Below are 18541 nucleotides of genomic sequence, written 5' to 3' on the forward strand. Positions count from 1 at the left end.
CTTCAGAAATCCAAATTGGATCTCCCTGGGCTAAAGTGAAGGTGCAAACAGGGATTTACGGAGGTTCTGGGGGAGAGTCTGTCTTCTTGCCTTTTCCAGCCTCCACGTGCCTTGGTTCCTGGCCCCCTTCCTTCATCCTCAGAGCCACGGCTGGTCGAGTTTTTGCTTTATCTCAGCATTCTGAACTCTTCTAAAGCCTTCTTTCACATTTAAAAAGCCTTTGTGATTACTTCAGGCCCACCCATATCTTCGGGGTAATCTCCTGTTTTCAGGTCAGCTGATTAAACAACCCTGCAGCAGACAATTCCCAGGAATTAGGGTGTGGGTGTTTGTGGGGAGCCCTGGCTCTGCCTCCTGTATCGCTGTGGGATGTTGGCTGGAGAGGGCCCTGTGGGCTCAGAGCTCAGTCACTAGGCCTGGGGGCACCAGGGCTTTCCACCCGGGGTTTCAGGCAGCTAGGCCTTGTGCCCTGGGACATTGCTTCTTTTGAATTTATGAAAGTGAGAATAACATTCATCAGTTAGTCATTTGCCAGAGATGTAATTCTTATGATCATCAGTGATGTGTGTGGGAATCAGATGTCTGTCCTTCGGACCCTTGTTCTTTAAAGGCCGGCCCCTGCGGCTGATGCAGCTGCTACCATTCACTAGTGACACAGCACTGTGAGCCACGGGAGGACAGCTGCAGCTCAGCAGACTGCAGCGGCAGCAGCCTTTGAACCACCGTCTCTCTCTTCTGTTGTGCTCTGCCTTAGTCCGCTGGGCGTAAGGGTTAAGTGATAGAAAAGCCCTGAAGTTTCCCCTTTTTTCATGGTGAATCAAGTTAGAAGAGCCACTAAAGCCCCCACTTCTGCAGGGAGTTTGCTCTGTAAATCCAGCTTTCTCCCGCGGAAGCCAGAGGCAGCGGGCAGGCCGCCAGGGCCCACGTTGCCCTCCACTCTGGCTGAGGGCATACCTGGTGGGAGAGTGAAACGTCTGTTTTGATCCCTTCTACGTGCATATTCTTTTCATGACCTGACACAGTCGTCAACACGTATTGCTCTGTGCTGGGCTCGTTTCGTGCCCGGCAGGTTGGAGCTGTTGGTCTTTTAATATTGGTTAAATAGTTGGTCTGTACTGTTCCTGGTTTCCTCACTAAATTGAATCCAGAAAACTGTGCGCCTTTTAATCATTTCACGTATGTGTGTATGTAAGGGACTGGCATGAAGAGACCCCTGAGCTAAAGGAGAAATAACTCTTGGGTCACCTTCTCTTTGGGCTGGGGAGTGTGGGTTGTTACTTTGTAACTGAGCTGGTGGGATTGTTGCCCTTACAGTTAGAACAAGGGTTTGCTGTAGTTCCCTTTGCACCAGGATTTTGCGTTGTGCCTCAAGGCTTAGACCGTAGGTCTGGAGCAGGCGCGCGGAGGACGTGCCTCACCGAGCGCTTGCCCCGTTGCAGGTCCCGTCCGGCTTGTTCATCCCCAGCATGGCCATCGGCGCGATCGCCGGCCGCATCGTGGGCATCGCAGTGGAGCAGCTGGCCTACTATCACCACGACTGGTTCATCTTCAAGGAGTGGTGTGAGGTCGGGGCCGACTGCATCACCCCCGGCCTTTACGCCATGGTCGGCGCGGCCGCGTGCTTAGGTAACGGGGCCCCGCGCGTGCGCGCGTGTGTCTGTGGCTGAGAGAGGAGCGGGGTGGGGGAGGAGGGCACGGGGAGGCACGTGGCCTGTGCGGCACTGGTTTTCATCTCGCCAGCCCCTGCACACTTGTTAATGCAAAGCCGTAGGAGCAGTTAACATCTTTTTAATATCGCGTGATGCTGTAGGGCAGAAAACATCTCATTACAACAGAGGCTTGATTTGAATCCTGGCCAAGGAGGTGTTTGTTTTTTCGTTGTCAGGGTGCTTGCCTTACCTGCAGCCCCTCTAGCGTGGTTCCTGGGTTAGCACTCAGCAGAGCTTCGGGGTACCTTTACTCCGCCTCTGCAGAGGTTCCCCGTCAGCCTTAGTAGAAGGTCCTTTAAGATGCATTTACAGCCGAAGGAGAAAGCTAACTAGTGTTCTAAGGCAAAGAAAAACAAAATGTCTGCATTACATTCTTAAGAGTTGTCCTCTTGGACATGAAAAATCATTATTTTATTTTATATTTAAAATTTCACTAAACTTTGGTTATAATATTTAATTATAATTGGTATTTTGACTCAGTTTTGTTCAGTGAGCCAGAATTGTGTAGTTATTGATCTTCCAAAGTGTAATATTAAATGAAAGAATCGTTTTCTGCAGAGCAGCAAGCAGGCATCCACTTTGTGATGAGCGCCGCGCGGCGAGCGGTACAGAAAGAAATGTGAGCGTGGGCCCTCCCCTCGCGAGACGCGGGTCGGGGGACAAGGCCTGCGCTGGTTAAACGGAGGAGCACCGCACGGGGCGATGGGCCCCAGCGCAGGAGCGTCGTCATGGGCCCTGCGGGGATCCAGAGGGAGGGTGGCGGCAGGGGCTCTGGAAGAGGAGCAGGGTTGGAAGGAGCTGCCTTTGTTGAAGAGGAGAGTGGTGTGCAGGCAGCGGGGTCGGGACGGGTGAACTCGGCACGCGGGGGCCTTTGGAGAGCCTGGCAGTGTTGGAGTAGAGAGTGCATTTTGGGCACCTTGGGAAAGAAAGGTGGATTGGTGAGAAGGAGGCAGTGACTTATGTCAGGATGAATTTCTATTTGGAATCGGTCAGGTCCGTGGCAGGGTTGTGGCTTTGCCATTTTTAGTGGGATGATGTTGGGAAAATTCCTTTACGGCTTGATTTTTATCTTTCTTATCTTTAAAATGGAAATAATAACTACTTATTTCCTACAGTTGTATTTGAGGATTATGTAAAATAAAATGCATATAAAGCTGTTTGCACAGTGCCTGGTAAAATACGTGCTTGGTTAAAAAAATAAAAGCCTCTGTAAACCACCTAGGGCATGCCTGGCATGGTGTAGATACCTAATATATAGTAGGTTCTTTCTCCCTTCTATTGTTAGGTTAAAACACAAAAAGGAAGAGCTTTAGCTTCGCACAGTATCAACTGACATGCCCTGGTAGGTTTTTGAGCAAAGGAGCAACATGGTGAAAGTAGCACTTAGGGAAGATTAACCTGGGGACGTGGCTTATAATGTGGATGGAAGGTAATGGGGCCCGCAGTCAGGGAGGTTAGATGAAACAGTGCTCACATTCAGGAGCCGAGACTTGAGGGTCTAAGTGGGTAATAGAATACTGAGAAAGGGGCTCCTAGACAGATGTTTGCAGAGCACATCAGCTAGGACTAGGTGAGAGTCTAGATGTTGGGATAGAGTAAAGGGATGAACCGAGAGTGGCCACTGGGTTGTCAGGAGGAGTGTGTTGTCTGGTCTTGGAGTTGGGGGCCGGGATGGGAACTCTCTGGGGGAGAAGAGGGGTTTGGCTTTGAGTGTGTGGTGGTTTCTGCGACAGTGGGTCCCCCAGAGTCTTCACAGTTGGAAATGAGACCAGCGTAGCCGGAAGATAAGGTGTGGGTAGCCAGAGACATGCGACAGACACAGCGTGGGTGGAGGGGCCTGGGTCAGGGAGGCCTCAGCAGAGAGCAGAGTTCACAGTGGTGATCTGGTAGGTACCCGGAATAGTTCAGGTGAGTTTTCTAAGCGGGGGCATTACACTGTTAACAGAAACCGCAAGGCGTCAGAGTGTTTTATTCATTTTGAAGAGATTTAGAGGGGAGAAATGTATTAATTTAATATTCTACCCACGAGTTTAATTTGTAAATTGGTAGTAAGCAAATTAGCTATGATGTGCTTCACCAAGTTCTTTAAGAATTATTTGTAAGCTTTTATCGCGGTGAAATTATGTCTTTGTGATAGCAGTAAACCAAAATGGCAAACTGTATTAGTTGGTCAGCTGTGATTTTTTTGTCTGAAGTAAACCAGTTTTAAAATGTTATTTTAATAGTCTTCTGTGTTATGAACAAAGAAGATTGGTTTCTCTAGATCTTATTGAAATAGCGATGATCCTTTTCACTAAGTTCTGTTTACAATTTGTGACCGCCTGCCTAGTGCAAAAATTCTACCACCGTGGATTGATGAGGACCCTGCCCTTCCTGACCTGTGGTCTTATTTTTTCAGGTGGTGTGACAAGGATGACTGTGTCCCTGGTGGTCATTGTTTTTGAGCTCACTGGAGGCTTGGAGTATATTGTTCCCCTGATGGCCGCAGTAATGACCAGTAAATGGGTTGGAGATGCCTTTGGGAGGGAAGGCATTTATGAAGCTCACATCCGGCTAAATGGATACCCTTTCTTGGATGCAAAAGAAGAATTCACTCATACCACCCTGGCTGCCGATGTCATGAGACCTCGGAGGAGTGACCCTCCACTGGCCGTCCTGACCCAGGACAACATGACCGTGGATGACATAGAAAACATGATTAACGAGACCAGCTACAACGGCTTTCCTGTCATAATGTCCAAAGAGTCTCAGAGATTAGTGGGATTTGCCCTCAGAAGAGACCTGACAATTGCAATAGGTACCCTTTTAAAGAACTACACACACATATACGTCTATCTACGGCTCTGTCTGTTGGTATCTAGATACCTAGGTGGACGAGTATAAATATGTAATAGATTTCTGAAAGAAAGGAAAGCTATAAAATTTAATTGGTTGGGTTTGTGGGGACAAGCAGTGTATTTTATGTCTCGTAATATCTTAGGTTCTTTAGGAAAGGAATTTACCCTTCCGTGGGATGTTTTCCAGCTAAATACTGTTTTATCTTTTGATTTGGCATTGTTATCAGGGACTGGAGTCCGGCTCTTTCTTTTCTCACTCAGATAAGTCTTGTTAACTTGACAGTATTCATAATAGCATGTTATGTAAGGCCTTAGTAACTGCCGAGGCATACAGCTAAATACCTTCTTGTAGTTAATAAAGTTGGCTTGTTTGAATGCAAGTTACTGAAAACTCCATCATCTTTGGTCTGTCTCATGTCAGATCCATAGGGTTTTGCTTTTTCAATTTTTGTATGTAGATTTACAGTATTAACTTGTAATATATAGTTTAAAGCAACGGTCCCCACCTTTTTGGCACCAGGGACCGGTTTCATGGAAGACGGTTCCTCCATGGACGGGGCGGGTGGGTAGGGGTGGAGGATGGCTCAGGCAGTGATGCGAGCAATGGGGAGTGGCCGATGAAGCTTCGCTGGCTCGCCCATCGCTCACCTCCTGCCGCGCGGCTTGGTTGCTAACAGGCCACGCGCCGGTACCGGTCCGTGGCCCAGGGGTTGGGGACCCCTGTGATAGAGGGTATTTTTGTCCAGCCATTGCCTTGATACTCCTGGTGTTCAGTAGAGGACTCGGAGCTGAAAATGTAGAGCGTTCAGCCTGTCCCCAAAGGTCATTCCTGTGAGCCCGTCACCTCCCTCCAACTTACCTCTGTGGCCAAAGGGTTGTAAAATATTTCAGTTCTTGAGCCATTTGAAGAAGGAAGCCTAGATGGTGTAGATGGGCAGCATATCTCAAGGCAAACTGGAAGCTCTCAGTTTACAAGAGCTATTCAAGCAAAAAGAAGAAAGAAAGAAAAGAAAAGAGCCTATGCAGAATATCCAGTTCAGCTAAGGAAAAGGCTGCAGCTTTGGGAGACTTGCTCAAAGCCTAGCATTCCCCTGAGCTAATAGACTGGTAGTTGTCCGAATGGGCGGAGTGTGTGTTAGATGTGGCGGTGTTCAAGTGTTTTAGCCTCTGAGCCATCTCCACCGCCGACCTACAGTCGGAGAAGAGTTTCGCTGTCCACATTTTGTTCATTACGTTGTAATAGTAAGCAAAAAAGAAAAGGGTCAGAATTTTGGAATTTATGTAGAAATTTAAAGGAAAAAAAGCCCAGGTTTTTAAAAGATAAAGTGGTAAAGTTAAGAATTATTTATATTCCCATTGATTCTGTGGACATATTTTTAAAAGTTGATTTTATAACTGTCTTGAGAAATAGAACATTGGGGATAGCAGATAATGTCAGTTTAAGGGAAATAGGGGTACTTTAGATGTGTGAAATAGCAACTCATGTCATCAGAAGGGTTAGTCACAGCATGATTTTCTTTAACACAGCTTAAATATTTGCCAACATATATTTTGGTAAATTTTAGTTTTTGAATGGGAGAAATAGACCTATACACTAGAGTTTTGTATATAATATGTAGTTTATAGATATTTATATAAAATAGTTTATCAAAGGACCGAAAGGAATGCTTGAATAAATTGTGAACTATATACTATGTCTGGGGGTGGAAAACTCAAGATTTTAAAAGAGCAGTTTTCTCCAAATTTATTTATAAACTCGGCATTAAATTTTATGTTATATCGTTAAAAATCTTTTTTTATTTTATTTTTGGCTGCGTTGGGTCTCTGTTGCTGTGCATGGGCTTTCTCTAGTTGCGGTGAGCGGGGGCTTCTCATTGCAGTGGCTTCTCTTGTTGCAGAGCACGGGCTCTAGGGCGTGCGGGCTCCATAGTTGTGGCACACAGGCTCAGTAGTTGTGGCTCACAGGCTCTAGAGCACAGGCTCAGTAGTTGTGGCGCACGGGCTTAGTTGCTCTGCGGCATGTGGGATCTTCCCGGACCAGGGCTCGAACCCGTGTCCCCTGCATCGGCAGGCGGGTTCTTAACCACTGCGCCACCAAGGAAGTCCCTTTTTTTAGTTTGTATGTAGATAGTACATTCACATAGTTCAAATTTGAGAAGATTAAAAGTTTATAGTGATGAATTGCCATACAGAGAAAGAAGAAAAAAGGTATATAATGAAAAATCTCTCACCCATGACCTCGTAATCCCCAGTTTAGCTCCGTAGGCAACTGTCTCCTTGGCTTCTTACGTTTTCTGTAGGTATCATTCTCTGCCTGTGTAAGTAAGTGTATACGTTTTCTCCTTTTTTATAAAACAAGTCATAACATGCTACCCAATACGTGCTGTTCTGTGTCTTGTTTTTTTCACTAAACAATGTTTTCTTGGACATCTTTCCAAATCATTTTATTTTTAACAGCTACACAGTACTCCACTGAGTGGATGTACTGTGGAATACATCATCATTTTTTAAATCCGCTTCCCGCTGATGGACATTTAAGATGTTTTCAGCCTTGCTGTGATAAAAATTGCCACCTCACATATCTGATAACCTTGTGTACTTGACGTTTTGCCTATGCAGATGTAGGGAAGTACTAGAAATGGAATCGCTGGACCAGAGAGTAGTGCATTTGTAATTTTGTAAGGTATTTTCAGATTGCACGAAGTCGTGGTTCTGCCATGGACTCTCACCAGGAGTAGATGACAGTTTACTGTGTTAAAGTTTAGTCCAAATGGAGAGACATTCCTCCTGCATTTTTTTTGTCCAGATGTAAAAGTGAGGCTGAATGCTTTTTTATAGATTTGTTTACAATGAAGCATATATTTAATACTACATTTATAGTGTGAATTGAATCATCTTTCCTGTTTTCCACCTTAAGGTATAAAAGCGTACTTGCTCCTTTCTGATGATGTGCTAGGAGCTGTGAGTTTTACAGGGAGATTCTTAATGCATGAGAACTCGAATACCATTGACATATTGAACACGATTAGAAAGGTACATGGCGCAGTGACAGTTAGGCTGCTCCCCTCGTTGTACTTTTCTCCTGCCCCCTCAGGAGCTTCTGTTCAGAGTAAAGCTTTAGCTTGTGCACCTGGGAGAGAGGATCTGCTGAAGGTTTGCCCCATGGCAGTATTATCATCAGCCTTAGACTGTGAAACAGCGTTTACTCAATAATCCGAACTGCAGTACATGGACCAGCCTTTTGTTTATCTCTTTGTAGGAGTTAAAATTAGCTTTGTACCTGCTCAGGTAGTTGAAACACCATTTTATGAGTATAGAGACTCTTTTGGTTTATGAAATTAATACAAATGAAATTAATACAAGTGAAAGATCCCTGAGGGATGTTTTTGGAACCTGTCACTCCCAGGTTTCACAGAGCAACTGTCCTCCATGCTAACAGCACCTCCGTTCCTCCATTCACAAGCCATTAGCCTGAAAGCAGCTTAACGAGCGTTTTTCAGAAGTCATTTCTGTCAGTTGCTGGTGGGCTTTCTTCTTCTCCGTGCCCTTCTCATGCTTCCGAGGTGCTTCCTAGCGCTAGAACGTCACTGACCGTGACAGCACAGTGAAGCAGGGCCTTGCTGGGCGGAAGGAGAAGGCGTTGCGCTGTGTGTTTATGAGCTGGGCTCACTGCTCGTGTAGGGCTGGTGCTTGTTATTTTGGCTTACATATTTTTGTGGCAAAACTCATGTTCAGAATGTGTTCAGTATGACAAATAGGATATTTGTACACACAGCTTTGGATTCATACTAACGAGGAGCGTAAGCTCTTTCATTTTGCTTGTGTGTTCTCTCCCTTTCGCGGGTTTCCTTCTCCTCCCCACGGTCTCTCCTCTGCCGTTTTCTGCGTCCTGGCCACCTGTTGTCTCACAGTTTGAGAGGTGGCAGAGAGGAAGTAGGCAAAGGACAGAAGCACTTGAGGCGGAGCCCCGGAGAGCGGGAATGAACGGAGCCTGTGCAGATAAACCTCGAAAGTCGGTCGGTGTCCGTTACGTGTGTAACTGTACTTTCAACCCACCTCATGACGCACCTAGAAAATTAAGCTTGAACATCAGAAAAGAGGAAGAACTAGCTGGTTCACAGGGGTAGGATAGACAACACCGTCCAGGCAAGGAGGAGATTCTCTGTGGTCCCGCCTCCAAGGCAGGAGGAGTGGCCCACGGCACAGGCAGGCCTCTTGGGGGTGCGTTCCTGTAGTCAGTGGTGCTCTCGTTACTTGTGTGCCTTTAAAAGCCCGTATTCCCAGTATGCTTCCTTGTCCCCCAAAGTTAGACCACAGCAAAGAAAATTATACCATGATATAATTATACCACAAGCATTTTATTTGCATGAAGATGATTTGTTATTGGTGGATCCTAATTCTGTCTAATTTAAGAAATTGCTAAATGGCTTTGCAGTCCATTTTTTTCTTGGTGAGGAAGATGGTAAAAGAAAGAGGGGACCGAAAGGATACGTATACTTACTGTTTTAAATCTCTGAATAAGCAGGTTGTCCTGAAAACAAAACAAACAAAAGAAAACGTATCAATTTTTAATTTTTGGTCTTCTCTGTCTCTTCAGAGAGTGCCAGAAAAAAACAGGAAGGGATAGTGGGCAGTTCCCGCGTGTGCTTCGCACAGCACACCCCGTCCCTCCCAGCAGAGAGTCCCCGGCCACTGAAGCTCCGCAGCATCCTTGACATGAGCCCATTCACGGTCACGGACCACACGCCCATGGAGATCGTGGTGGACATCTTCCGGAAGCTGGGCCTGCGGCAGTGCCTGGTCACGCACAACGGGTGAGTGTGCTCGGCCCGGCCGCCGCCAGCCTGCGGGACGCTCTGGGGGAGCCCGGTCAGCCCCATCGCCCTCCCCGGGAGGGGGTCCTCGGAGTCCCACTTAGCAACGGCGAGCAGAGTGTCAAGTGCCAGGTCTTTGCCAAAACAGGAAGTGACATTTCTCAGGAGTACTTCGGAGCTGCAGGGAGCCGGGGCGTCATGGTGCGGGGTGGGCGGGGCCCAGCTGAGGGTGTTTCCCGTCTTAGAGGGCGGCGGAGCCCGCGGCCTGCAGCACCGCGGCACTCTGTTCTCTTTTTGTAAGTATGCCATGGTTAGAGTATTCATCTCCAGTACAATAATAGCTTTCTAAATGTTTTGCTGTTTACTCTTTGCTTTATCGTGTAATGAGGGAAATCATATATAATTAAACGAGGTTTGTGAATTAGGTGAAAACCTTTTGCAGACGCTTTGTCTCTGCTTTTCTGTGGTTTCCATCCACAAATCTTTTGAATAAGGTGCTGGCCGATCAACACCAGTGCACTTAAAATGTATAAATTGATTTCTCTGTCCTTTGCACGTAGACTGGCCGTGTTTCCCCACGGTAGGAGTGTGGGGAGGTATGGCCTGGCGGGTGTCAGGCAGCGTGGAGACGCACTGCGGGCCCGCCTCAGCGCACCGGCCTCAGCCCGGCGTTGCTCCCCTGCTCCTGGGCTGGCATCTGCCTCCTGCCCTTTCTCTCCGGGCCCCTTGATCCCTACCGTGTGGCTCTTCCCACTTGGAATCCTCAGGCACAGTGTTTTACCTGCAGGCTGATGACAGCAAGGCTGGACTGTGTGTAGATGGGATGATTCCCCTGCGCCGCGTGAGGCTCCTGGAAACACCGCACACTTAGAGGACCCAGCGGTTTAACAAACGATCCCGTAGGGACAAAACACACCACCCCTCTGTAGAGAAAGGAGGGAAAGCGAACACCTCCCGATGGGACACCTCCTTCGAGTTTCTCGTTGACCTCTGTGGCCCCCTGCACAGAGGTGGTCGTCAAGGCTGGGGAGGTGTGTCCAGGCACGTGGTCAGCACGGCGTAGCTCAGGGGTCAGGTAGCCTTCCAGCTCGGAAGCCCAGCCTCTTGCTGCTTTACGTGGTGGTTGACCCATAGAGTCTGTCTTCTTTCTTTGTGATTTCTTAAACTACTGTTTTCTTGGACAGTATATTAGCCTGTATTGGGTTAGGAATAGAAACAGAAAGCTAGAGAACTCGATCCATGATTGGTGTTTCCACTGTGCCGACCAGCTAAGATTAAGTCTAGGTAAGAGGAAATAAATCATTTGAGGGATGCAGCTCTTGATCAAGGGCAGGGAGGCTGACGATCAAATGCCACAGATACTGATGGGAGAAGAGATGTATGTTGTAAAATAACTACTTTCTTCTGTTTAATGTTTGATTTAAAGAGTAATGGTACCAGACTTCATTGTTTAAAAAGCTAAATGGAGTACCTTATCATGAAGGTTTGGGGTCCTTTTGGTAACGAATGGCTCACTTGGAAGCCTAGCTGAGTGAGTTGGCTTATTAAACGTTGACCTGCTCTGTGTTGCTCTCTGTGCCTGGCGTGGCTTGTCCTCCTGTGTCATAACAAGTGTGGATGTCCTTCTCCAGTCCCGGTGGAGCATGTCACAGGCTGTGTGGGTTCATGCCCGTCGTGCACTCTGCTGACGGAGTTCAGGTTCTCAGCAGCACAGATGCTGGAAAGGAGTGAAGGGGTGGGGGGACAGCTGATGAAGATCTTACCTGATCCTGCCTGTTTGTAAGAAAGCGTGGGGTGGGAGGTGGCTTTTTATGTTTATTGGCCTTGATTATATTTTCCTTACTTCTGTCCTTCAAGGAAAATAGATTGGTAGATAAAAGAAGAAGAGAGCTCATCTCTTCTGCATTTTAGTGGAGAGTCTAACGGTCAGTATGTTACAGTTCATACTGGGTCCTTCGAGGAGGAAAATAACTACGTATTTTGGGGGGAAGAAGACCTGAGGAACCTAGACCCTGAGATGCAAGGAGAAAGTGAGACTAGGCGGGTGTCTGTCAGCGTTGAAGATTCCCCACGTTTTGTATTCTGATTAGCAGAATTTCTCAAAATCTTTTAGTCTTGGTGGAACCAGCAGGATGAATGGCTCAAAAAAGAGGTCCGTGACCATATGCGTTTGTAAAGTGTTGGATTAAATACAGTTGAGGTTCTTTACTGTGGGGCTTCTCAGAGGGGGGTGAACAGCAAACTTGGTTTTCCAAACATGCACCCTTTAGGGGAGGAAAACGGGAGCAGAGGAACTCCTGGAACTCGTGTTTCTTGGAAACCAGTATAGATACTTTGGGAAGATGCTGGGTCATGCCCTGTTTACTCTGACGTCATTGTTCGCCTCCCACCACCACCTCCAGGGAACAGAAAATTGTTTCCTACGTGAATCACATTTTGCATTGATTTTCCTTGCACTTCTGAAAGTAATAAAGCAGCACTGAATTTGCCCTTATTACTCTCAAATCTCTTTTCTCCAGTAACTAAAGAAAGAAAATATGTGTATTTCCTCCTTTTTAGGGCTGTTACTTGGTAAATACGAAGATTACTTTAGACGTCTATAAATTTGCCATTGTGTCTTTAATAAACTCGTGACTGTCCTCCCTGTGTACCTTGCGGTTTGGCAGAGGTTACTCACACAGTAACTGAAATTAATCATTGCATGTAACTGGGTAGAAAAGAATGAGTAAGAACTAAACTGCGATTCTTTTACTGAATTGTCAGGATGCTCACATGTCTTGATTCCAGCTATAAATGCAAGTGAAGTGATGGTTTTTGTCTGTTTTACCTCAGACATTTAGTCAGAGAAGAACATCTACTGAGTCAGTGTTTATTTTATGTAGTGCATTTTTTGAGCCTTTTGGAGGGAAACTGGCTCCCATGCTCTCTGAGTTAGTTTGTTAGTTTTTCAGTTAGTTTGTCTTTGTTCTTAAGGAAAAGTACGTTATTTTAAAACATAATGAGAAAAATTAGCAAAGAACCTGTTTCTGGCTTTCCCATTCCCTACCCTCCGTTTGCCGCCCCGCCCCAGCACCCCCTAGTGACTGCTTTATAACTGACGTCGGTGGGGGACCAGAGCCTTTGACGGAACGAGGTCCCCTGTGACTTCTCCAGGAAGTCAGGACGGTCTGAGGCAGCGCCATACAGAGCTGACTTAACCGGAGCACAGGGACGTCCAGTCACCCTGAAGGGCACGCTGGTTGGGCTTTCAGAATTCAAAGATTAAAGCGTTTTAGGGTTCTTGACATTCGCTGTCTGTATTGCCATACATGGTGGTTGAAGTCATTCACTTCCATTTTAAAGCCAGTTACCAGAATTTTGTTTTAATGACTAAAAAGCAGTTGAATTATTTTCAAGTACCCTCATGAGAATTTGTTCATCATCTTGCTTGATGTTATAATAATGATATTAACCGAGAAATAATCATTATTTAGAGAAAAATGTATAAAATCAAAAAATCATTTTTATTAAGCTTATTTTAAGAAGCAGAATTCGGCAGGTCCTGAAAATCGGGGAGCGCATGTATTAGTCAGCTTTGTTTAGTGTGCGTTTTCTTTCATTTTAATTCCAAGTAATAGTCACGGGGTTTCTTAAGGAGGCCAGAGCCTGAGGAGCCCGGGCCGCCTCTGCCTTTTCCCCGGCGGGGTGGGCCCAGCGAGGAGGGCCGCGGGCGACATTGCAGAAATGAGAGAAGCACTCTCCTCTGTGGGAAGAACGCTGCAAATGCAACTCCATTTCAGAGTTTCGTGGCTGTGATAGATGTTGTTTCTTTGTACTTTTTTGTAGTCATCGTCATTGTGTGCTTTTGATTTTTAATTTAAAAAGGATAACCACCCACCAGTGTTTCAAATAGGATCTTGTCACTTTGGAAAGTCAGTAGAATTCATGCCGTGGGACCTGGGATTTCAGATCATTTTTGTGTTTGTTTTCCTAAAGCTCATGAAAGCATTCTTACGGTTCATGTTTTAATTTTTTCTCGCATTCTCTGTCATGATTGGAAGCTCCTCCCGCCCAAGTTCTCCCGCAGTCATTAGCATCACGTGGTCTGTTGCAGGAGCGTCTTGGGGATCATCACCAAGAAGAACATGGTAGCGCACCTGGAGGAGCTGACGCGGCGCGCCGAGCCCCTGGTGATCACGCGGCTGCTCCCCAGACCTGGGGGTGGGGGGCGTGCTGTGACGTGACCGGGCACACGCCGCCAGACCGCCGGGGCCGAGGCGGGAACCTGGGGCCTGTGACCCTCCCGCCCCCGCACGCCCGCGGTCTGTCCGCGAGGCTGGGGGCGTGTCCAGGCCCCACCATAGGGAAGGCGAGCGGGTCCCGCCTCCCGTCAGGGTCTTTCCTTGATTTGGGGCCGTAGGCAGTGTGGTCGGCGGACGAGTGAACCCTCTTGGACGTTCTTGCGGCAAATACGTGCCCTTGAGGACAGCCCGCTCTGCTTACAGTGTCCCCCAGCCCCACCCCGTCTCTGTCTTGTTCCCTGGTCTTTGGCCGTCTTGTGGGGACTCTGGCTCAGACGTGGTTGTCACGGGCCTCCGTTCTCTGCCGTACCCGCAGAATCCTGGGGCGTGGGCCCCGGTGCCCTTCGCAGGCTGTTTCTAGAACGCTGTCAGCAGCTTTGAGAGCCATGTGCGGTGGTTCTAACTGGCTCTCTGTCCCAGTGGGGTCATGACTGGAGATGATTTTGAATCATCTGTAAGTGGCCTGGCTTTGGCAGTTACTGCCTGGAACTGCCTCGCCCTGCAGTTGCCATCCCTCCGTGAGGCCTGTCCCAGTCCAGCACCGATCAGGCACCCCTGTTGTGCGCTAACCCTTCACAAGTGTTTCATGCATCCTTTTTAAAAAAAGCTACTAACCAGAATAGTAAGTAGCTACCCATCCGTTCTGCTTTCTGCTTCATCTGTAATCATCTTTTAGGACTCCTTCTTGACGTTTTCACCTATCTTTCAGTGTAAGCATTAACAACTCAGACTTTCATAAAAGCACTGTATCTTAACTTTTTTGACCAAAATCAAAAAAGGAAGACATTGACGACCGTACTAGAAATTCGGGTTGTCTCAGAGATTGATTCTTGGGATTCTGAAGTTCGGGATTGAAATTCTGTGTTGGCCATTTTATATGCATTTTATCTCAATTGTATGTGCTTTCGTGTAGATTCTGCATACAACTGGGCAATCCTTAAGTTATTTTTTTAAAGTTAGTTCATTTTGGCTTTAAAAAAAGCGGAACATTGAGGGGATTTGGTCACCAGACACTTCTTTCTTGATGCGGTGGGAACAAATTTTCCTTCTCAGGTGGGGTCAGCATCCTTTCCTGTCCTACATCCTCCCGTCTTTGTCCCTTTCTCGCTGGCACACGTTACTCAGAGTGGCTGTGCTTCAGGGGGGCCCAGTCCTCAGTCTCGGGGAAAGGACACCGAGCTGTTAGTGACGTCGTACTCGCTATATCCAAGGATGGGTGCTGGGTATTTAATTATCTTTACCAGTAAAATGCTTTTAGAAAATACAGAATCAGGCTGCTTGCTTTTGCTCTACTCCTGTCAACAAAAAGGGTTTAGCTATGGATTTAGCTCCTCTTTTCTTTTCCTTTTAATTTTAACGGCAACCTTCTGTTTATCCTTTTCAGACGCCTCCTTGGTATCATCACAAAAAAAGATATCCTCCGTCATATGGCCCAGACGGCAAACCAAGACCCCGCGTCCATAATGTTCAACTGAGCCCCGTGACGTCAGAGGGAGAGGAGGCCGGGGAGGAGGCCCGCCTGCTGAGCAGCACCACGCTTTAACCCCCTTCAAAAAAGGAAGTAGAAAAGCTGGGCTGCTGCAACATGGTTTGCAGTACTGCTGGTGGAATGGAGGAGTTGTTTGGGGAGGGAAAGGAGAGAGAGAAGGAGGCGAGTGAGTATCTCCCATCCCACCAGGGGGCCACGTGGTGTGCTGTCTGCGCTGGATGCGCTCAGCCCAGGGTGTGGCGTGGGCCTCCCTCCACGGGGAGGGCGGCCGAGCCTGACCCCGGCCCCCAGCCTGCTCTCCAGCACCGCAGAGACGTGCCTGTTTCGGGAGGGATCCCTCTGAATCGAGCCATCTCTAAGACTGCAAGGTCTTGCCCTTTTTTAATCAAAACTTTTCTGTTTAACTCATGAAGTGTACAGTTAAAGCATCACCTTTCTACATTCCGGACGAGCTTCTCCCTCTCCCCACCGCCCCTTCTCTCTCGCGCTCTAACAAAGCCTTTGTAAGTTGGTGTGCCCTTTGGAAGCAGTCCTTTCTCATATTGAGATGTACTGAGGTTGTACTGAGGTTTCACACAGAAGAAGGGAGTGTTTCTTGTGCCCTTAACCCTGTAGTTTGCCCCATCACGAGATGCTGGGTGCAGTCACGTGTGCGCCGACAGGGGCCCATGGCACCGGGAGGACCTCCACGGAGGAGAAATGAGCTCTCGCTCGGGTCCCGTGTGGTTCAGAACCAACAACGGTGAACTTGACTTGTGAGGGTAAACCGTTTTCTTTTTTGCTTTTTTTTCCGCCCCTCTCTGACTTTATGGATAATGTGACCTGGTCGTATGCAGATTTTGTTTCTAAAACTCCTATAATACACAAGTACTGTTGAGCGTAAGGAGACAAGATGCTGCTTCTTTGACAGTGACGAGAAGGAAGAATTCTGTTTAGCTGCACCTGGTATGAGTTGCATGTTTAAACACTGGAATTTTCTTTTTCTTGAAATTAGATCAGTCTTTTTCTTTTCTTTCCTCAAGGTGTTTTACTGCTGACGCTGAAGAAGAAATGTAATTCATAACTTGCACTAAATGTATATTTCTTTCTTAAAAATTTACCATTCTTATTTATATTTTTATGGATTCAAATTTATAAAATACAGATCAGTTAATATCGCACTTAAGTAATTTTACCTTTTTAATGTGATTTTTGTAGACTAATTCAGACTTAGAAATATGGAGATACGAACAAAGTTTACAGTGGGAACAAGGGTTTAAGATGTGGTTATGGTTATTTCTCTGCGATGAGATGTGTACGGAAACCTTTTCTGATCTTTCACTGCCATCCCCTGGGTTGTCTTCTGACCTGTCCATTTTGACTCATTAACTGGAAGCTGAAACACTACATATTATTTTGCAGATTAAAACCAAAAGTTAAACACTGTTAACCTTTAAAAGAAAAATGAAATGAAAACAGTAGAATTGCAGAGGTGGCAGTTAAAACGTTAATCTGAACAGAACCTGTGAATCTTTGCATAGGTCGCGTCCAGGTGTCCAGTGACGTTTTGAATCCACACTGCACTTTTTTGCAGGATGAGTTGAAAATATACTGGGATGTGTTTGGAATTGTGGGTTTTGGAACTATCTGACTTAATCGTGGTCTTAATTCACTATTGGCAAAGGCAGTTTACTTGAAGCACTGGCCTAAAAATTCTGGATTATGTATATTTGGAGGCAAAAATGAATTTTTACGGGCACATTTTCTGAAACATAACTGGCAATGAGCTGTTTTTACATTTTAGCAGTGGTTCTTCACTTCCTGGTTCTTAATATATCTGTAAGATCTGTGAGATCACGGAAGATCTTTACGGTCTGCAAGGTTTATAAGATCATGAGGCCAGATTAGAGTGACAGTTGAGAGTTGAGCAAAATGTTAGGAATTTCGTGAGACCTTCTGAGTTTTGCTGTCTGCCTGCAGTTAGTGTTTTGTCCCCGTTCCTCCCCCCTTGGCCGCCTCCAGGCTTTCTTCCTGGTGTCTGGAGGGCAGTCCTTCCTGAATGATGGTCCTGTGCGTCTCCCCTCGACCTGTCATCCGTGCATTTGCCCCCGAGAGGCGCGGCCTCGCGAAGTCACACGTGGCGTGGATTTTGTCTCCCACGTTTCCTTTCCGATTTCAGGTCCTGCTTCAGAGACTGACATCTCGGGTGGATGTTGATTTTCTTCTCGGTGTGTCCGCCCTGCTGAGACCGGGGGTGGGTGGGTGGGGTGTCTCCAGTGTGCTCTTGGTTGTCTGCGTCACTCTGTTGCACTTTTCCTTTTGGTACGTTGGGGTGTGTCTGCTTTTCAGCCAAAGGAGGGAACACTGGAGACCATGAGATGGATGTGCCTGGCTCATTGGCGAACAGATTGACCGATGTGGGTGGAGCGCCTCATTTGAGTACCCTTTTAGAGAAGGTATGATGAGAATGGGCAAGGGTGTCAGCATCTCTTCTTATTCAGCATTGTTTTCAGTTTTGGCTCATGAAGAATGCTTAGTTTGTTAATCTGTGATGTTGCCTAGAGCTGTATTTATCTGTTTTTATTTATACTTACGTAGTAAAGCTGCATATCATTACAGTAAAAATGGTTACTGTGATGAGTCAATCAGAAACTCTATTAAAATCTGTATGACAGTGTGTGGTTTGGCCTTTGATTCCCTCTGTCACCGTCCCCCGCGGTCACAGCCGTGGTGCAGCCTCGAAGGTGGGGGAGGGTCGTCCCGCGTCTCTCGCGTTACAGGGCCGGTGCTGTCCTTTGCAAGCAGGAGCGACAGGGGGACAGACGCTGGGGTAACAGCGGGTGGACGTACCAGCGATGGGGTCGGCGGCGTCTGCGGGCCTGCAGAGAGATGGCTCGGTTTGCTGTCACACCCCTGAAAGGAGACGCGTGAGTCAGCGGCACCGTGTGCTTTTAAGAAAGAGTGTGGAGGTTTGCTGACAGAGCTGCCTGCGAAGAGGTGGTGACAGGTGCGCTGTGGAAAGGCCTCCGAGGTGTCCGGCGGGAGGAGCCCGGTCCCCACGCGCCCGGTGGGCCTTGTGTCATCGCTCTCGCGTGCTGTTCACTCGACACGTGTTAAGCACCGACTGTGTGCTCAGCGCTGCTCCCTGCTCCCGAGGCCTCCGGGCACGCGGGTGTCAGATGCTGACACGTGTCAGGGTGCGCTGTGGTGGTTGCTGAGCACGTGTGTTTACGCGATCCGGAGACCGCGCGCTGTCCCGGCCAGTGACTCGGGCAGAAATCCCCCGGCTCGGAGGGTCGGGGGGACACGAGCCACGGGGGGCGGGGATGCTGGTCGTGTCCGAGGGGCAGGGTTGCTCGTGAGCGCGCCGTGGGGGCGGCAGGCTGACGCAGTTCCCCCCTGGGGGAGGAGCCACGCTGAGCACGCGTCCAGA

General features: G+C 47.6%; 1 protein-coding gene across 8 annotated transcripts in view; it reads left to right on the forward strand.

The window, feature by feature from the left end:
• CLCN3 (chloride voltage-gated channel 3) overlaps window positions 1-17785 on the forward strand; it is an 83172-nt gene extending 65387 nt beyond the window's left edge. For 6 of the 8 annotated variants that reach the window (XM_073805733.1, XM_019932345.3, XM_019932346.3 and 3 more), the window contains 5 exons: window positions 1440-1626; window positions 4108-4506; window positions 9144-9360; window positions 13454-13529; window positions 15025-17785. In XM_073805733.1, the coding sequence (XP_073661834.1) occupies window positions 1440-1626; window positions 4108-4506; window positions 9144-9360; window positions 13454-13529; window positions 15025-15183 (1038 nt within the window). In that variant the 3' untranslated portion in view covers window positions 15184-17785. The remainder of the gene's footprint in view (window positions 1-1439; window positions 1627-4107; window positions 4507-9143; window positions 9361-13453; window positions 13530-15024) is intronic. The other 2 variants (XM_019932349.3, XM_019932350.3) reach the window with 1 other exon arrangement.
• Window positions 17786-18541: the final 756 nt, after the last annotated feature.

Source organism: Tursiops truncatus, chromosome 6, assembly GCF_011762595.2.
Source record: "Tursiops truncatus isolate mTurTru1 chromosome 6, mTurTru1.mat.Y, whole genome shotgun sequence".
Classification (NCBI taxonomy): domain Eukaryota; kingdom Metazoa; phylum Chordata; class Mammalia; order Artiodactyla; family Delphinidae; genus Tursiops; species Tursiops truncatus.